Here is a 16,785-nt window from a genome sequence, read left to right as displayed (position 1 = left end):
GCACCTCAAAGAAAAATAACGAAAGAGGCATAACAGTTCCAGCAGCACAGAAAATGATTCCAGCAGTAATAGCAAGGAGAGAAACATGAACTGTATCATTCTGTTTATAGAACCCATATAGTAGTTGCACTTTTTATCTAGTTTAAAAGTACAGATGTAAACAACTCTAAAATTAACAATTGTGACTCTACAGCATTAAAAGTACTCTATCCATAAAAACAGAATTCCAAAAAAATGTAGTATTTTTAAGAAAAAAATGACTCTCAAGCTAGGCTGCCCTAATAATTAGTAGGTTAAGAGAAACCACCTTAACGACATGTCCAAAACAAGCTTAAATAAACTCTAATCATTAAAATACTTGGTTTTGGTGGGCTTTGTGGTACAAGGAACTGAGTCCAGCAGTTCTGCCATGCTATGCAAGTACTCTGAGCTAAATACCTTCTAGTCATCAAAATTAAGCAAATTTTAAATTCACAGAATTTGGGGAGGGGGGTTGTTTTATGTGTCTTTTTGAGACAATCTCACTATGCAGTTCAGGCTGGCCTTGAGCTCACTTTGTAGCTGAGACTGGCCTCAAACTCAAAATGATCCTTCTGCTTCAGCTTCCCAAGTACTAGGATTACAGGCATGGACCATCACACCTGGCAAATTCATAGATGTGAAAAGCTAAATGCTCCAAACAAAATAACTAAGTGTAATAAAACTTCGGACAATTTATTAAATAAAAAATAGGTTTATTAAAACTGTACAACAGGGGGCTGGGGATTTAGCTCAGCGGCATAAAAACCTGCCTTGCAAGCGCATGGTCGTGAGTTCGATCCCCAGTACCAATAAAAAAAAAAACTGTACAACCACATAATCCTTTCTAGTAATGTTACACTAGAATTTCACTGATTATAGACACTTATGGGAAAATGGATGCATCTTGAGACCATATTCTAAATGAGATAAATCAGACACAGTTAAATACCACATGATATCTCTTATGTAAGAAATCTAAAGTATAAATAACTTGAAGAACAAAACAAAAGATAGATGATAGGAAACTGGGAAGTAGACTTTATCCAGATGGGGACAGGGTCTGGCAACAAAGGTAGGAGGCAAAGGGAGTGGAAAAAGGATTAAGATGTGGTCTGTACACACACCACCTCCTTGTGATGAATGTATTTCGTATTACAAATGCACACTAAAATAAATACATAATTTAATGGACCATAGTCCTAACACAACACTGTAAACAGAACAGTAATTTTTTCTTTTTTCTTTTTGAGACAGGGTCTCACTATGTAGCCAAAGGTGGGCTAGAACTCATGGCAATCCTCCTGCCTCAGCCTCCCAAGTACTGAGATTACAGGTATATGCCATCACACACAGATAACAGGACAATACTTTTTATGTCCAATGCCTTTACGTGGTCTGTAAGCATTCATAAATTTCCTAAGAATAATCAAATGTCACACAAGATGCAGTGATACACACCAACTACTTGGGAGGCTTACACAGGAAGATCACAAGTTAAGAGTCCAGCCTGTGCAACCTAGTAAAACCCTGTGTCAAAATAGTTTTACTAAGCTGGAGGTGTAGCTCAGCGGGTTTTATCCCTGGAATCACTAACACCAAGAAAAAAATCAAATATTCAAAACACCACTGTCTCAGAAGAATCACAAACTGTAATTTTAATTTAGAAGTAATACAGAGCTGCATATAAAATGGAGATTCCTATTGGTCTTAAGCCCTGCTTTCAAACAACATACTCCTGGACACCTACTTTACCCAATTATTACCTTGCTAAACTTAAAAATCATTCAAATAAACAAAATCTATGCTTCCAATCAAAAGTTCAAAGATTCTAAAACACACATTGTGTGTGTCAGACTATACAGTGCCAGCTTCTCTTTCTGAATGAAAACTGAGTAATTTCAAGGAAAAAAAGCTTACCTATCACTTGGTGGACTGCTTTCCTCTTGCAAATATGTTTGGGTATTTCTTCTTCGCACCTTTGGAACAACATGCTTTCTTGCAAAATGTCTATCCTGTGGCTTTGAATCTTCCTGTGATACAATATCTTCTATGTCATCCAGTAGCATATCGCAGGAAGCAGAAGGCATCTTCTCTATTGTTAAACAAATTAGAAATAACAAGCATCTGACAATCTGCTTAATATAGCATCACCTATGAAAAAAATTCTCAAACAAATCTAATCAAGGCTTTAAAAATCTAACTTCTATTTTACACAAAATGTAGGAGATAAAAGTGAAGAAACACCCAGAGTAGTTCTATTGACAGGAGAACATTCCAACATTCAAATTAACTATTTCTTCAACAAATCAATACCATGGAGAAAAAAATAAACAGAACTTCTTCATTATGAAAGGAAACTGGAAACCAGGGATATAGCTCAGTGGCACAGTGCCTGCCTGGCAAGCACAAGTCCTGAGTTCAATTCCAGGTAGCAACGAAATAAAAATTTTAAATAAGTAAATAAAAAGATTAAAGGAAACTTAAAAGGCCTTAACCAATCTCCATCAGTTAGGAAGAACACTGGTGCTTAAAACACTCAATTACCAGCACTTTAAACCTCAGATGTTTCTGGCCAAGCACCTGTGAGTTCACACCTCTGCACCATATCACCTTGGGCGTGGTAACTCTGCACCCTCGCTGTGGCTGATCCAAGAAAGACAGCAAATGTAGATTTCTACAAAATTATGATTCCATTAGAGATTTTGAGGAGATAAAGAAGGCCAGTGGGGTCGAGGAATACAGCACAGCAGCAGAGCACCTGCCTGGCAAACACAAGGTCCCAAGTTCAATTTCTGGTACAAAAAGGAAAAAAAAAAAGGCTGGTGGTATCTTTCAAGGCACAGTGACTTTGAAATGTAAAAAATTTCTTTGGCCCGAGTTCCACTGAAGTTTGTCACTGACCTGTGTTCCTGAACTATGAAAAATGACTATGTGGGTTAAAAAATAATTTTTCTTGACAAATAATTAACAAATGTTTTAAAGCTCTAACAACTAATGCAATTCATGTTCTTGATTAGATCTTACTTTTCCAACCATCTAAATCACAATTGTGGAATAACTCGGATAAAATCAAGTTATGACTGGAGATTAAATAACATGAGGACCTTATTATAAATCATTACAAATAAAATACTATCCTTACATTCAAAATTTTATTTTTGAGATGCACATTGAAATTTACAGATGGAATATCATTATGTCTATAATTTAAAACTCAGAAAACAAAGATTAAGACATAGGAGGGGCTGGGGATTTAGCTCAGCGGCATAAGCACCTGCCTTGCAAGCAGGCGGTCATGAGTTCAATCCTTGGTACCGATAAAAATGAAAAAGACAAAAAAAAAAAAAAAAAGACATAGGAAAAACATTTACAACTCTTTAATCTAGGAAATAGGTAACTAATATTCATTAACTTATGATACTTTCCTGAATGTTTAATTTTTTTTTTTTGAGACAAGGTTTCACTATATAGTTCAGTAGACTTTGGATTTAGTACGTAGCCCAGGCTGGCCTTAAATTTGCAACAGTCCTGCTTCAGCCTTCTAAGTGCTGAGATTAAAGGTGTACACCACTAACACCTGGCTAAAATTTTTATAGTTAAAAAAGAAAATAGGAACATGGCTTGCAGGAAATTAGATATACTTTTCCCTATCCTCCCACAAAGAACACTAGACATTGTAGGAGGGACAGGGAGCTCTGGACATCAGTTATATAACAAGTAGGAAGACCTGAAAGACGGAGAAAAGGTGGCAGACAGGCTAAGAACTTCAGAGCCCAAGGAACACGGTCACGAGTTCCTTGTATTTTCTTTTACCTCCTATACCCAAAATTTGGAGCTGAAGAAGCCAGCAATCCAGAAATGCCAACAGATACCAACAATAACAACAACCCCCCACAAACCCCCCCTCCCTAAAAGGTCCCTTTCTTACAAATGAATTAAGACAAGGACAGCCTAATGTGATTTTTTAAAACTGTTTGATGACAACAATTCTACTTCAGCCAAACACACACAAACTATAGTACCACTCACTTGTCTAGTACTCATAGTACTAGGCAAGCCGCAAGGCCCAGCAGGGAGTGGAGAGTCTATAACAAGGTGCTCCAACATACCCGCTGGGGTGACATCAGAGAAGACCAAGTAGGGACTCTAGACTTTCAAACCAACTGACCAGTCAGTAAGGAAGCCCCAAAATATTGCTGGAGACCAAACTGACATAGAGGTTTAGAATAATCTCTACCGAATTACTAGCAAAATATCTTTGCAAACATTAAAAAGAAACTTATATGGAAAAGTAAAGGAACTACTACATATAAAATAAGTTTGAAAAGAAAAATAGCAGGAGTTGGTCTGCCCACTTGAACTCACTGGATGCTACTAAGACTGTGTCATTGATGGAGGGCTGGAAACACAGACCAATAGAACAGAAAACCCAGAAACAGACCCAAATAAATATGCCCAACTCATTTTTCACAATAGTGTAAATGCAATTCAATGGAAAAAAGAGCTTTTTGAACAATTTAGCATTAGAGCAATTAGATATCTGTAGGCAGAAACAATGGTTGGAGATCACACCTTATACAAAAAATTAACCCAAAATAAATCACGCACTTCATTGTAAAATGGTGGGGGGGAATCACTGGAGGTCTAGTCTGGACCTGGAGCAAGGTACAAAGTTCTTATACTTGACAACAAAAGTTCAGTCATTAGAAAGAAAAATTGTTAAATCAGATGTCATCAAAATGTAAAATTTTGCTTTGACAAAATCCTGTAAGACGATGGAAAATCAAGTTACAGTGTGGAAGAATATTTGCAAACCACATAGTCAACAAAGGACTAGTTTCTAGAACTCAAAACACACAGGTAAAAAATAGTAATTAGAAAATGGACAAAACCATATAAGAAATTTTACACAAGAGGACATACAGAGAGGAAAAAGGCACATGAAAAGAGATTCAAAATTACCCAGCAAAGACACAGAGACCAAAACCACAAAGAGGTATCACGACATATCTGCATCTCTACATTAGAACAGCTAAAATGAAAAACAGTGAAAACAGCACACACGGGCATGGATGCAAAGAAATAGGATCACTCATACAGAAATGTAAGACGGCACAGACACTATGGAAAACAGGTTAGCATTTTCTTAAGCACCTAATCATGAAACTATGGTACAAATCAGCTAGACGTTTTATCTAAGAATAAAGATGTATATCCACATAAAGTCTACATATAAATGTTGATAGCAAGTTTCTTTGTTAATAGCCAAAAACTGATGCCCTACAAAGAGGGGGCAGTTAAACAAGTCCAGTACATATACCGCAGAATACCACTGAGCAGTGAAAAGGAAAGTATTAGTGACACCTGGAACCTGGATGCAGCTCAAGAGAAAGACGCTGAGTGGACTGCCAACCCCAAAAGGTTACATACTGCATGGCCTCGTTTATATAGCACGCTTCAGAGGACAAAATCATAGAAACGGAGAACAGAACAGTAGCTGCCAGGGATTTAAAAGGGGAAGGAGGGAAGGATGACTATAAATGGCAACATGAGAGGTCCCTGTGCACCATGGATATATCAGTGCCCGTGTCCTGCTGGTGATACTGCACATGGTTTTACTACACGTAACCATTGAGGGACCTGGTAAAGTATGCAAGGATTTCAGTGTAAGTTTTACAACTGCAAATGAGTCTATGACTATGCTAAAGAAAGAAAAAAAACCCCAAAACACGATCTGGGGTAGCTCAGTTGTAAAGTACTTGCTTGGCATGCACCAGGCCCTGGGTTCCATCTTCAGCGCCAAAAAAGAAAACAGAAAAGCAGAAGAATTTAAAAAAAAAATTATCTGGAGGGAGAAATGTATTTGACATTTGAGTACATTGACTGACAACTCTATTACTAAATCCAGACACAAAATAAGTCCTTTTCAAATCTTTCAGTGGGCCGCAAATCTGGTGAACTCCTCCTTTTCATTTGCTGGATTCCTGTCTTTCTATTCAGGTCACTCTCAATGAATAGAGTGTGTCACCAGGACTTGTTACTCTGCAATACACAATGGCTTGTTTGGTTGGTTTTTGGTTTTTTGTTTGTTTTTGTGTTTTGTCTTTTTGAGACAGGATTTTGTTATGCAGTTCAAGCTGGTCCCAAATTTGCAATGATCCTCCACCTTCCAAGTGCTGGGGTTATAGACGTGCACCACCACGCCCAGCTCTGTTCTTTGTTTTTTTTTAAAAACTGGTTCTCACTATATAGTTCAGGCTGGCCTTGAGATTACTATGTAGCCCAGACTGGCCTCAAAATCACAGTGCTTCTCCTGCCTCAGCTTCCGAGTGCATAAACAACAATTAGAAGCATAAATAACCACACCTACTTTGCAATATACTCTTTACAACTATAACAATTATGCACTGTGAATTAGACAAACTTCTGTCACATCTCAGCTAACTTTATATTGTTAGTAAGAACAAAAGAAATAGCCCAAAGGTCTACTAAGAATGATTGTAACTTACATGGATACCACGAGGTCTTAGTAGGATCACAGGCCTCCCCTTCTAGGCACAGGAATGGGACACATAACCCAGGTCATCCCAAGTAACCCACCATTTTGGCCACAATGACTGATTCGGGGCAGTCACAAGCCCGGCCACTCAAAGGACTACAAGCACTTCTATGCTAAAGCTAATAGAAGAGATGGCTTCTCTTTTCACTAAAGAGGCAAAACGGGGAGGATGGCAACTGGAGAAATCCCAGAGGCCAGCCCACCTGCCACCTGGAGGAAGCCTACCTACCAAACCAAGCCAAGCAGGAGATGCAGCAGTTAAAAGCCACACTGACACTATTTCAGCACCTGGATCCAACCACAGCCTGAACTCGGGTGTAACTCTGCCGAGTCAGGTGAGCCACCAGATTCCCCCTGTGCCTTACAGTGAGTCGGGCTTTCTGCTCTTGTACACAAAATCTTTGACCATCTGGACAATCTACGTAAGGTGAAATGAACCAGGTTAGTCTTTCCCAAAAGGGTTCTAGTTACTTGCAACATCTCTCAGTGGGGGCGGGGGCAGCGGGGAGGGTCCCATTGTCAAAGAGATCTAGGACCATCTACCTCCAGATTCCCAGTGTATATTATTAAAGACTATGGAGAACTGCAGTGCAAAACAAACTTTAAACTATTTATCTTCTAAGACTTTTTAAACTTTCTTTTGTTACAGGATCTCCTTTCCAAAAGTAAAAAATGGGACTGAGCACAGAAGGCTGAACGGAGGCTGACCCTCGGTCCTTCCCGCATTCTGCACAGTGGCTGCCTTCCTTCTTTCCTGGGAAATGCCCTGCCCACACGACACACTCTGCCGTCCACCGTGTTACTGTGAATAAACTGTCCACTTCTCTAAGAGCAGCACTACTCCCATCAATTAAAGTACAAAATTCCGGCACTACTCCCTCTTCCTGTATCGTCACTAACCTCTCTCAACTGAATCATCACTATCTGGAAATAAATAAACCGTTATTTCTCTCATTGAAGAGGCAAAAATAAAAGCAAAAAAAAACAAAAAAACCTCTTGACTCAACTTCCTCCTCTCCTCTTACCTCTACCACATTTCTCTCCTTTAAAGGCAAACCTCTTGCGAGAGTACATTTAGTCTCCATTTCCCATTCATAATTCTCTCATGAAGCAGACTTTACCACCCCCCGCACGCTCGTACACACACTCTCCTCTAAAACTGCCTGATTTTAGTGACTTCCAATAAACATACCACGAGCAATTCTCAGTCACCTTAGGTCAGTGGCGGACCTTTAGGACCTTCAATGACAGCAATCAGCTAGCTAGCTGCAGCACGTGTGCCACAGGTTTGCCACCACTGCCTTAGGTGATATGCTTTGCAGCATCTGATAGCACTGACCACTCTCTCCCTAAGGCATTTTCTTTGCTGGCTACTAGGATGCCACGCTCCTCTATCCTCCTCTACCACGTTAGCCTCTCAGTCTCCTCAGCTCCTTTCTCATCACTCCAACTTCTCAATACGGCAATGGCCCCATGGCTCCATTACAGGGACCCTTCTCTAGTTACAGGCACTCCCTAAGTGATCTCATCCAGGCCCGCAGCTTTGAAATACCAACTATATCCTCATGTAACCAGCCCCAGACTGCTGAATTCCACGCTCATGTCCAAATGCCTATGGAACACCCCTGCTTGAATGTCTAATAATTATTTCAAACTTCAGAACTCTTGATCCTCACCCTACAGCACTAGATCTTCTCACGACTTTGCATAATTCTTTTAAAGGCAATCCCAACCTTATCACTGCTTGGGCTAAAAATCCTGGAATCATTTCCAATTGCTTTCTTTCCTTCACCTCAAGTCCATCTACCAACAAACTCCTCTTGAATCTACTTTCAAAATGTATTCATAATCTATTTGTGACTCTATCCATTATTATATTCTTGGTCAAAACCACCATCAGTTCTTGACTGGATTATTACAATACTCACGCCTTTCAAATTCACCTCCAGCTTCTGAAGAACCCTTCCAGTGGGATTTCATCTGAGTAAAAGGCACAATTAATACAAAGATCTTCAAGGACGAGCAGGAGCAGCCTATTACTTTGACCACACTTCCTACTAGTCTCTCTTCTCACTCTGGTCGGCCATACCCACCAGGTCTTACCTTTGCCTACAGCTCTTTTACTTTGGGGCTGGGGATTTAGCTCAGCGGCATAAGCACCTGCCTTGCAAGCAGGTGGTCATGAGTTCAATCCCCGGTACCAATTAAAAAAAAACAAAAAAGAAGTCTAACTAGCTCGCTCACTGAAGCCCTTTAGGGCTTGGCACAAGTACCACCAGTTAGGCCATTCACCAACACTGCATGCGCCTGCACACACACACACATCCCTTCTATCCCCCTTCTCTACCTTTGTTTTGCTGTTGTTTTTACAGTGTTACGGACTCAACCCAGAACCTCATGTGTACGAGGCAAGTGCTCTACCACTGAGTATATCCCCAGCCCCTCTGCCTTGTTTTACTATCCTATAGCACTTCACACCTGCTTAAGCAGATTTTGTTTCTATGGTCTCTTCTTCTAAAATATATAACCCACGAGGATAAAGTTTTTTGTTCGTTTTCACTGTTTTTTCTCAGGTGCCTGGAATCATATCCAGTACCTTGCAGTGTCTCAAATACTTTTTTTCTATAGATTACACAGTGTAACACCATATGGGCCCGCTTACCTCCCTGTCCCACCTCCCGCTGTCCCAACTGCACCACTGCACGTATGGTAACCTTTGAGATATTCTGAGTAAGCCAAATGACTGACTCCACGGGTTTCAGTTGCTATTCCTCCTCTGGAATATCAGCACCCCAGATATTTGGATGGCTTGCTGCCGCTTCTCTACTCAAATGACACATGCTTACAAAGGTCTTTCCTAGCTACCTTATCTAAAATAACCACACTACCCAAGCATGCCCACATTCTCTCACTAACCCTGATTTTATACTTTATTTTTCTACACAACACTTCGCCACCTGACACCACGATACATGAATGTACCTGTTTCTCATTACAACACAAGCTCCATGAGCACAAAGGTATCATCTCTTTTTCCCTAGTATCTCTTCAACACATCTAACAATCCCCAGCACACAGCAAGTGTACAGTATCTATTGACTGAATAAACACAATGTTTAAGATGATATTACCTATCTACAACAAAGAAGGAAATTTTTATATTGGCAGGAAGCTGAAGTAAAAACATCCTTTAGGGCCCTTATATTACTATTATTTTATTAAATAATGAAGTGGTAAAGGTTAAAATCAGGTATTGAGTGCCTTTGAGTGTTACTAAGAACTACTAAAGGATAACAAAATAAATATTAAAAGCCTTATTAAAAATGACACAAACTTTATACTCCATACACAACTGTACATAGATCCACCAAAAGAAAACAAAATGCAAAACTGGGATAAAAAGTTCACTACAGCAGACTTAACCCATCAATAGAGAGTCAGGAAATTAGAGAACATTGCTGAGCTCCTTATTTATAGAAATAGAGTCTAGAGACGCTAAAGAATTTGTACACAAACAAAGCTAGAATTAGAACCTTGGCCTCCTTTCAACATTATGTTCCCTAGTATACCAACATCTCTGATTCAATACCAACACCCTATTAAGAACCAAGATTCTTCTCGGAATGGTAGTGCATGCTTATAATCCAGCACTAGAAGGGTGAGAGTAGTTCAAGGCCAACTCTAGCTACACAACAAAACCCTGTCTCAAAAACACAATAAAAAATAAAATAAAGAACAATGATTGCCCTACAGCTATGATTCTCAGTCTTCAGTGCTCATTCTAGTTATCTGAGCAGCTTGTGAAAAGGAGCAACAAAACAGGTTCAAGCCCCAGAACTTGCAATTAAAAAAAAAAAAAAAAAAAAAAAAACAGTATTTGCAACAACTGGGCACCAGCTCAGCTAAATCAACCTCTAGAACTGGAGCCTGGGCATCAATATCTTTTAACATTTTCTGGGGATTCTCCTGGGTGTAGCCACAGTTGTAAACCAATGTTCTAAATTAGTGTTTTTCATAATGTGGCTCCACAACCAACACAACTAACATCAGGTAGAACTTGTTAGAAATGAAAATTCTTAGCCCTGCCCCATTGAAGACTGAATCAGATATTCTGAATAAAGCCTGATAATCTTTAATAAGCCTTCCAAGTGATTTTGATATATATTAGTTTGAGAATCAAACTTTATATATATTTTAATGTTATATTATATATTATAATCAAAACAAGAGTATAAAGACAATTTAGTGGGGGAAAGAACAGTCGTTTCAACAAATGGTGCTTGGAAAAATGGATAGTCACTTGCAAAAAATGACGTTGGAGCTCTATCTCACATCACACACAAAAATTAATACAAAATGGGGGCTGGGGATTTAGCTCAGTGGCATAAGCGCCTGCCTTGCAAGCAGACAGTCATGTGTTCGATCCCCGGTACCGATAAAAAGACAAAAAAAAAAGAGAGAGAGAAAAAAAAATTAATACAAAATGGATCATAGACAAGAGCCAACTCCAACATATCTATAAATCTTAGTGACATTAGAGTAGACACTGATTTCTTAGTTATGACATTTTCTCAAAGTGTCAATAGCAAAAGAGACAAAATAAAACACATTAGACTTAATTTCTTGCTGCAAGCATAACATCAAGAAAGTGAAAAGACAACCCATATATGGTATAAAATATTAAGCCATACCTGATAAAGGTCTAACAGAGATTCACAACATGAACAACACAAATTAAAACGTGAACGAAGGATTTGAGCAGACATTATCTTCAAAGAAGGTATTTAAAAAGTTGGTAAGGACATTAAAAGATGTCAAAACTATTACCCATCAAGGAAAAGCAAATTATAACCACAATGACGTATTACTTCACACTCACAATGATAACTAGAATCAAAAGATCACCAAAAAAGAACAAAAAAAGTAGAAAACCTAGTGAACTGCGCCTTAAGAACTCCAAGGAGAACTAGCCTATAATGGCGGTCAAGCAGCAGTCACCAGTGAAAAACTTAGGGAGCCAAAGATGGAAAAGGAAGAGAGCATGTGGGTATGGTCAGTGCTGCTAAATGAAAAAGAAGAATAAATGAAAATTCCTCTTGGGTTTACTGACATGCAACTCATAGCATTTCCACAAAAAGTTTCTAAGAAATTCAGTTACTTTTCTGCATATTCTAATTACTCAGTACTGTGTTTATCTCCAATTAGCCTCAAATTCTCTTGAATGATGAATCTGGAAAATAAAAACTGATTAGAAGCTGCTAGCGCCCAGTTCGTTCACAAAACCGCTGTAAGGACTCTTTGAAACTACCTAAAAGAAATTGAACTCCATTAAAGACTGTCTTACATAGCAGGGTTAATGTTCCACACTATTTCAAACTTCTTACAGATTATGACAGATTAATTGATATTGCCATAACTATCAGCCAGAGTATGGCTATAGTAAAACAGTATGCAATACAACACCTCCGCACAGAGAAAGTAACAACTGCAAAACAGATAAAACGGTAATGAGCTAGGTTTCCAGATCACCTTATCCCCTAAAAGAGACGTGTCGCCCTGAGATTCAGAAGGGTTTTTTTTCCCCAGAAAAGGAGGATAAAAAGTGAAAAAGCGAGACAGCCACTCCTTTACCTAACTTCTGTTTAAATCCTCAGCAATACTCTGCTTCCTGAAAGCTGCACGGTGCAAGCTTGTCACGTCCCACAAATTCAGCAATTTACACAAATGGAGTCAAATCTGACTATAAGGAAAGAGTTCGTAACAGATCAGCAGCACCTGCGGCCAACGACCCTGTCCTCCTTTCAAGCAGAGCTACCTGCCTCCCAATTCCCCCATCCCAGCTGGCAAGTCTCCCTTTACCTGCGAAAACAGATGAGCAGTCGGCCAGAGAAAGGCTAAAACTGCAAAATACAAAGCTCTGCCATTAAAGGAGCTCTGGCCCCACTCTGTCCCCACGCTGACCCATTCGCCACTCTTACCGAGCAGTCAGGAAATAACAAACCAGTCCAAAGTGGGAGAAATCAACACGCCACTTGCCGGAAACTGCAGGCTAGATGGAGCGCGCCATGACACTCACGTCCCGCCACGTTTATTTACGCATGCTCTGCTACGGTGGCCGGGAGGAATCAAATTAAGACAAGCAATTGCTACAAGCGCGAGTTCGCGTCTCCAAATCCTAAGATTCTTAGACTCTCTTAGCAGTTAACTTCTACTGAGTTCTTATAAAGTGTCGGACACTGTGCTAAACACTACATGGACGGGACAATTTATTATTAGTATTCTTACTTTACAAAAGAGATATTCGTGTTTATCGGAAAATAAAACCTAACTAGAGATCAAAACTGTCAACCCAAATCAGCCTATCCTTGCCTTACCTGATATTAGAGAGTAGCCACCAAGCAAGAGACTAGTGAGGTATAATCTGCAAGACGCGGGCCACCACAATCCTAACAACCAGCTATTAATTACAACTGAAGTTTATTTCTCAGTTAGGGGTAACATGGGCCTTAGAATTTAAGTACAATACTTGTGCAGAGCTATTTTATGAGCAGTGATTGGTCCCTGGGCTAAATGTATTCTGTCTGACTCCCAAAGAACCCACGGTTTTTAACTCCCTCAAAATTTTTTGTAGAAAAGGATATAGGAAAAACAGCTGGTAGATTAAAGTTGATATAAATCACTAAACACCAATCAAGTAGTCAGGAGCATTGTGGTTTTTTGTTTTGTTTTTGTTTTTTGTTTTAGGGGGATTGTTTTGTCTTTTGTTTTTTCATGCTTAGTTAAGCAAACTCACAGAGGAAAAAAATTTTATGAAGTATACTGATTCTAACCTTTGCTTTATTTATGTTATCTCAGTTTATTGAATGTGCATCCAATGACCACAAGTGCGGTGCTAGACTCTGGAGTTATTGAGAAAAAAAACTGTTCCCTCTTGTGGTTTCAGGCTGCTTCTCAGGAATGGTTTTGGTAGATGTGGAAGACGAATGCACAGGACACAGCGGTGAAGTTAGGCAAATGGATGGATTCATTCCAGGCTGAGAGGAGGCAGCAAATTGACAGAAACCTGAAACAATGGACTGGTCCACATTATAAAAGCAAAAAATTGAAACGGCATGATAGGAGGGCTCTATTGGAGAGCAGAGGTACAGGGAGCAGATTAAGGAGAAGCTCCTATGCTAAAATACGAACCTTAAATCTAAACGTTGATCTATCAGGCAGGGTGAAATGTCTGAGCAGATTATTCTCGTTGACTGTAAGGAATGAGATGGGAGGATAAACAGGAGGAGCCACTGAGGGGGTAAAATCATCAAGCCTTGGTGATTGATGGACATGATAAAGGTGGATGTAGGGTTATTTGCTAGTTCTTGGATAAAGTGACTAACATAAACACCTTCTCCATGAAATCTGTCTCTTTAGACATTTTGAATCTAAATCATTTGAAGAGCCAGTAACACTACTTCTGAGAACTTCTCTTACACAAATGACCTATGTTTCAAATATTTTCAAAGCATTTTTTTAAATAGCGAGACCAGAAACCATTTCCAGCTCCTCAATAGGGAATTGGTGAAATATATTCATGTCTGTATAGCTGTTTTTGAAAACAGAATGAAGTTGCTTTTAATGTGCTTTCCAAGTTATATCCTTAAGTGGAAGAAGCAAATTGCATGACAATGTTTGCAATTCTGTAGATAGTAAATAAAATACAGTACAGGTAGGATACCCTGTAGAGTATGCAAGTAACTTATAATAGAATTGTTTATGGGAAAAGAAACTAGGCGGCTCAAAAGAAATGTACTTTTCACTATATATTTTACATCTTTACTTTCTTAGAAACATTATTTATTGAAAAATAAATCATAAAAAATAACATACATAAAATAACATTTGATTTTATTACATTGATATCACAATATTAATTATTCAACAATCTAACTTAAATTTATGTTAACACTTGTTTTCACTCTTTTTTATTGTGATATTTAATATAAAATTTCAGAATTCAGGGTTGGGGATTTAGCTCAAGGGCTGGGAATTTAACTGAGTGGCATAAGTGCCTGCCTTGTAGGCACGCAGTCCTGAGTTCGATCCCCGGTACCAAAAAAAATTAAAATAAAATAAAATTTCAGAATTAAATGATGGTAAGTACATTCATTTTTGCATAACACCTCCACCCATCTGTAGAACTTTTCATCTTTTCAAGCTAAGACCTGTATCTATGCATCACCAGCTTTCTACTTCTTCCTCTGCCTTTTCCCTGGTGAACGCCCTTCATCCATCTGTCTCTAAGAATAACTTCTCTAGATATCTCCCATAAGTAGAACCATATAATGTTTGTCTTTTTGTGACTAGGGTATTGCACTTAGAATAATGTTTTGAAGTTCACCCATGATATTACTTATGTCAGAATTTCTTTCCTTTTAAAACTGAATAATATTCTATTGGGTTTATAAACTACATTTTGTTTATAAATTTCAGAGCTATGTGCTTTGTTTCTCAAATTAGATCATAAGTTTCATAAAAATATTCTTGATCTTGTTACTGATTTTCAGCCCCAAATTTAACATGAAAGCGTAATAAACATTTAGTAGTAAACAAACTTATCTATATGTACAAACACTAAAATATAAATGAATCTTTAAAGTAAAAAAAAGTTGAAGGTTTTTTTGAGCACTTATAAACGTGTGCCAAAAACCACATTAAGCCTTCCATGAGAATTATAAGTATTCATCACAATAACTATATAAGTAATGCTATAAATTAGGAACATTGCTATTTTATTCTCCTCTTTTTACAAGGGAAGAAAACTAAAATTTAGGCAGACTTGACTAACAACTCAGTATGAATACATCAAATAATGAAGTTAGATTTCATTAACAATAATAATTTAAATAAATCAAATAGAGAATAAATATTAAGAAAAAAAGAATGATGAAGATAAGAGTTGTGGAATAAAATCTTTATGCCTTCAAGGAGATTTAAGCTTTTCATTAGACTTCATGGTGAAACTCAAAGAAAAAAATGTGGACAATAACACAATTAGTACCAGGAGTAATGCTGCACACCTGTAATCCCAGCACTTGAGAGGACGAGGCAGGCGGGTTCCAAACTGAGACCAGCCTGGGCTACGGAGTGAGTTCAGGTAAGTCTGGACTATACAGCAAGACCCGGTCTCAATAGCACCAAAAGAATAAAATAAATAAGCAAATAAAAATGAATTCAGAGAATTACTATCTCAGTGACTAATCAAGAAAGAATAAAATTATTAAAAGTAAAGAACGCATCTTTAGATTTAGCTTATGTTCTAAGCAACAGCCATAACATTCACAAACTTATGCCAACTGATACCTTTTTTATGAGAAACAATACATGTATTTAAGTCACTCTTGAAAAGTGACTAGAAAAATACATAAAATGTTTTATGTAGAATATTAGATTAAATTTAGTGGAGCAAGATTTAAAACAGATTAATCTATTATATGCGATGACAAGGACAAGTAAGTGTTCTTAATTTTTTCAAAGTTAAATAAGTCACCATGCATTAGGCAAATATAGTTACTTATATTAACTTCCATTATACATGATAAAAACAATTTAGCTCAGCTTATAAGCCAGAAGATACGCAGGCAGCACATGAAAATCAATGCTGAATCTTGTAATTTGGGTTGAATCTAATAAATTAAGGTCAGAATAAACTTCCCCAGCTGGATACCACACAGTTATAGTAGTTTCCTAGGGAAAAAAAATATTTTTATGAAGGAATCCATGAAGAAAGATGATGACAGTAGAGATAGATGGAAAAAATCTGTCGAAAGAAAACTTGCCCAAATGGATAAATACTTCAGTGTAGAGGATAAGTGAGAAGGATGCTGATCTGCTTAAATAAGCTGGTAAACGATAATGGAAAAACATGATGCATAATAAATAGCCTTCTGTTGTTTTAGGCTGATGCTGAATAGGCTGTAGATGATGCAACCACTAGGGGTCAGAGTGCTGAACCTCTAATATCCGCTAGTCTATCAATTTACACAAACAGGTTTGTTTCAGTTTTGTAATTAATTTTACCTTTTCATTCTCCCAGTCTCTGTACAAGTGGTTTAGAGGTTGTACAAGTGGCCTGTGGCCCAGACCAAAGCAATGAAAACACCACATGTCCTTGCCACAGGGTATGTAACCCACACCAGGCCAGAGCAAATTCTGGGCTCACT

At 38.2% G+C, this 16,785-nt stretch overlaps 1 protein-coding gene across 4 annotated transcripts in view; it reads right to left on the bottom strand.

Moving 5' to 3' along the window:
- Positions 1-12,677, bottom strand: part of Cdkal1 (CDK5 regulatory subunit associated protein 1 like 1) — a 596,983-nt gene extending 584,306 nt beyond the window's left edge. For 2 of the 4 annotated variants that reach the window (XM_063259947.1, XM_063259950.1), the window contains exons 1-2: positions 12,440-12,671; positions 1,939-2,113 (exon numbers count right to left, since the gene is read on the bottom strand). In XM_063259947.1, coding sequence (XP_063116017.1) covers positions 1,939-2,108 — 170 coding nt within the window. In that variant the 5' untranslated portion in view covers positions 2,109-2,113; positions 12,440-12,671. Of the gene's footprint in view, positions 1-1,938; positions 2,114-12,211; positions 12,351-12,439 lie in introns of those variants that run through there. The other 2 variants (XM_063259948.1, XM_063259949.1) reach the window with 2 other exon arrangements.
- Positions 12,678-16,785: the final 4,108 nt, after the last annotated feature.

Source organism: Cavia porcellus, unplaced genomic scaffold, assembly GCF_034190915.1.
Source record: "Cavia porcellus strain 051 isolate PalLab524CR breed Dunkin Hartley unplaced genomic scaffold, mCavPor4.1 scaffold_13, whole genome shotgun sequence".
Lineage (NCBI taxonomy): Eukaryota > Metazoa > Chordata > Mammalia > Rodentia > Caviidae > Cavia > Cavia porcellus.
This window is presented reverse-complemented; position numbering and strand designations above follow the sequence as displayed.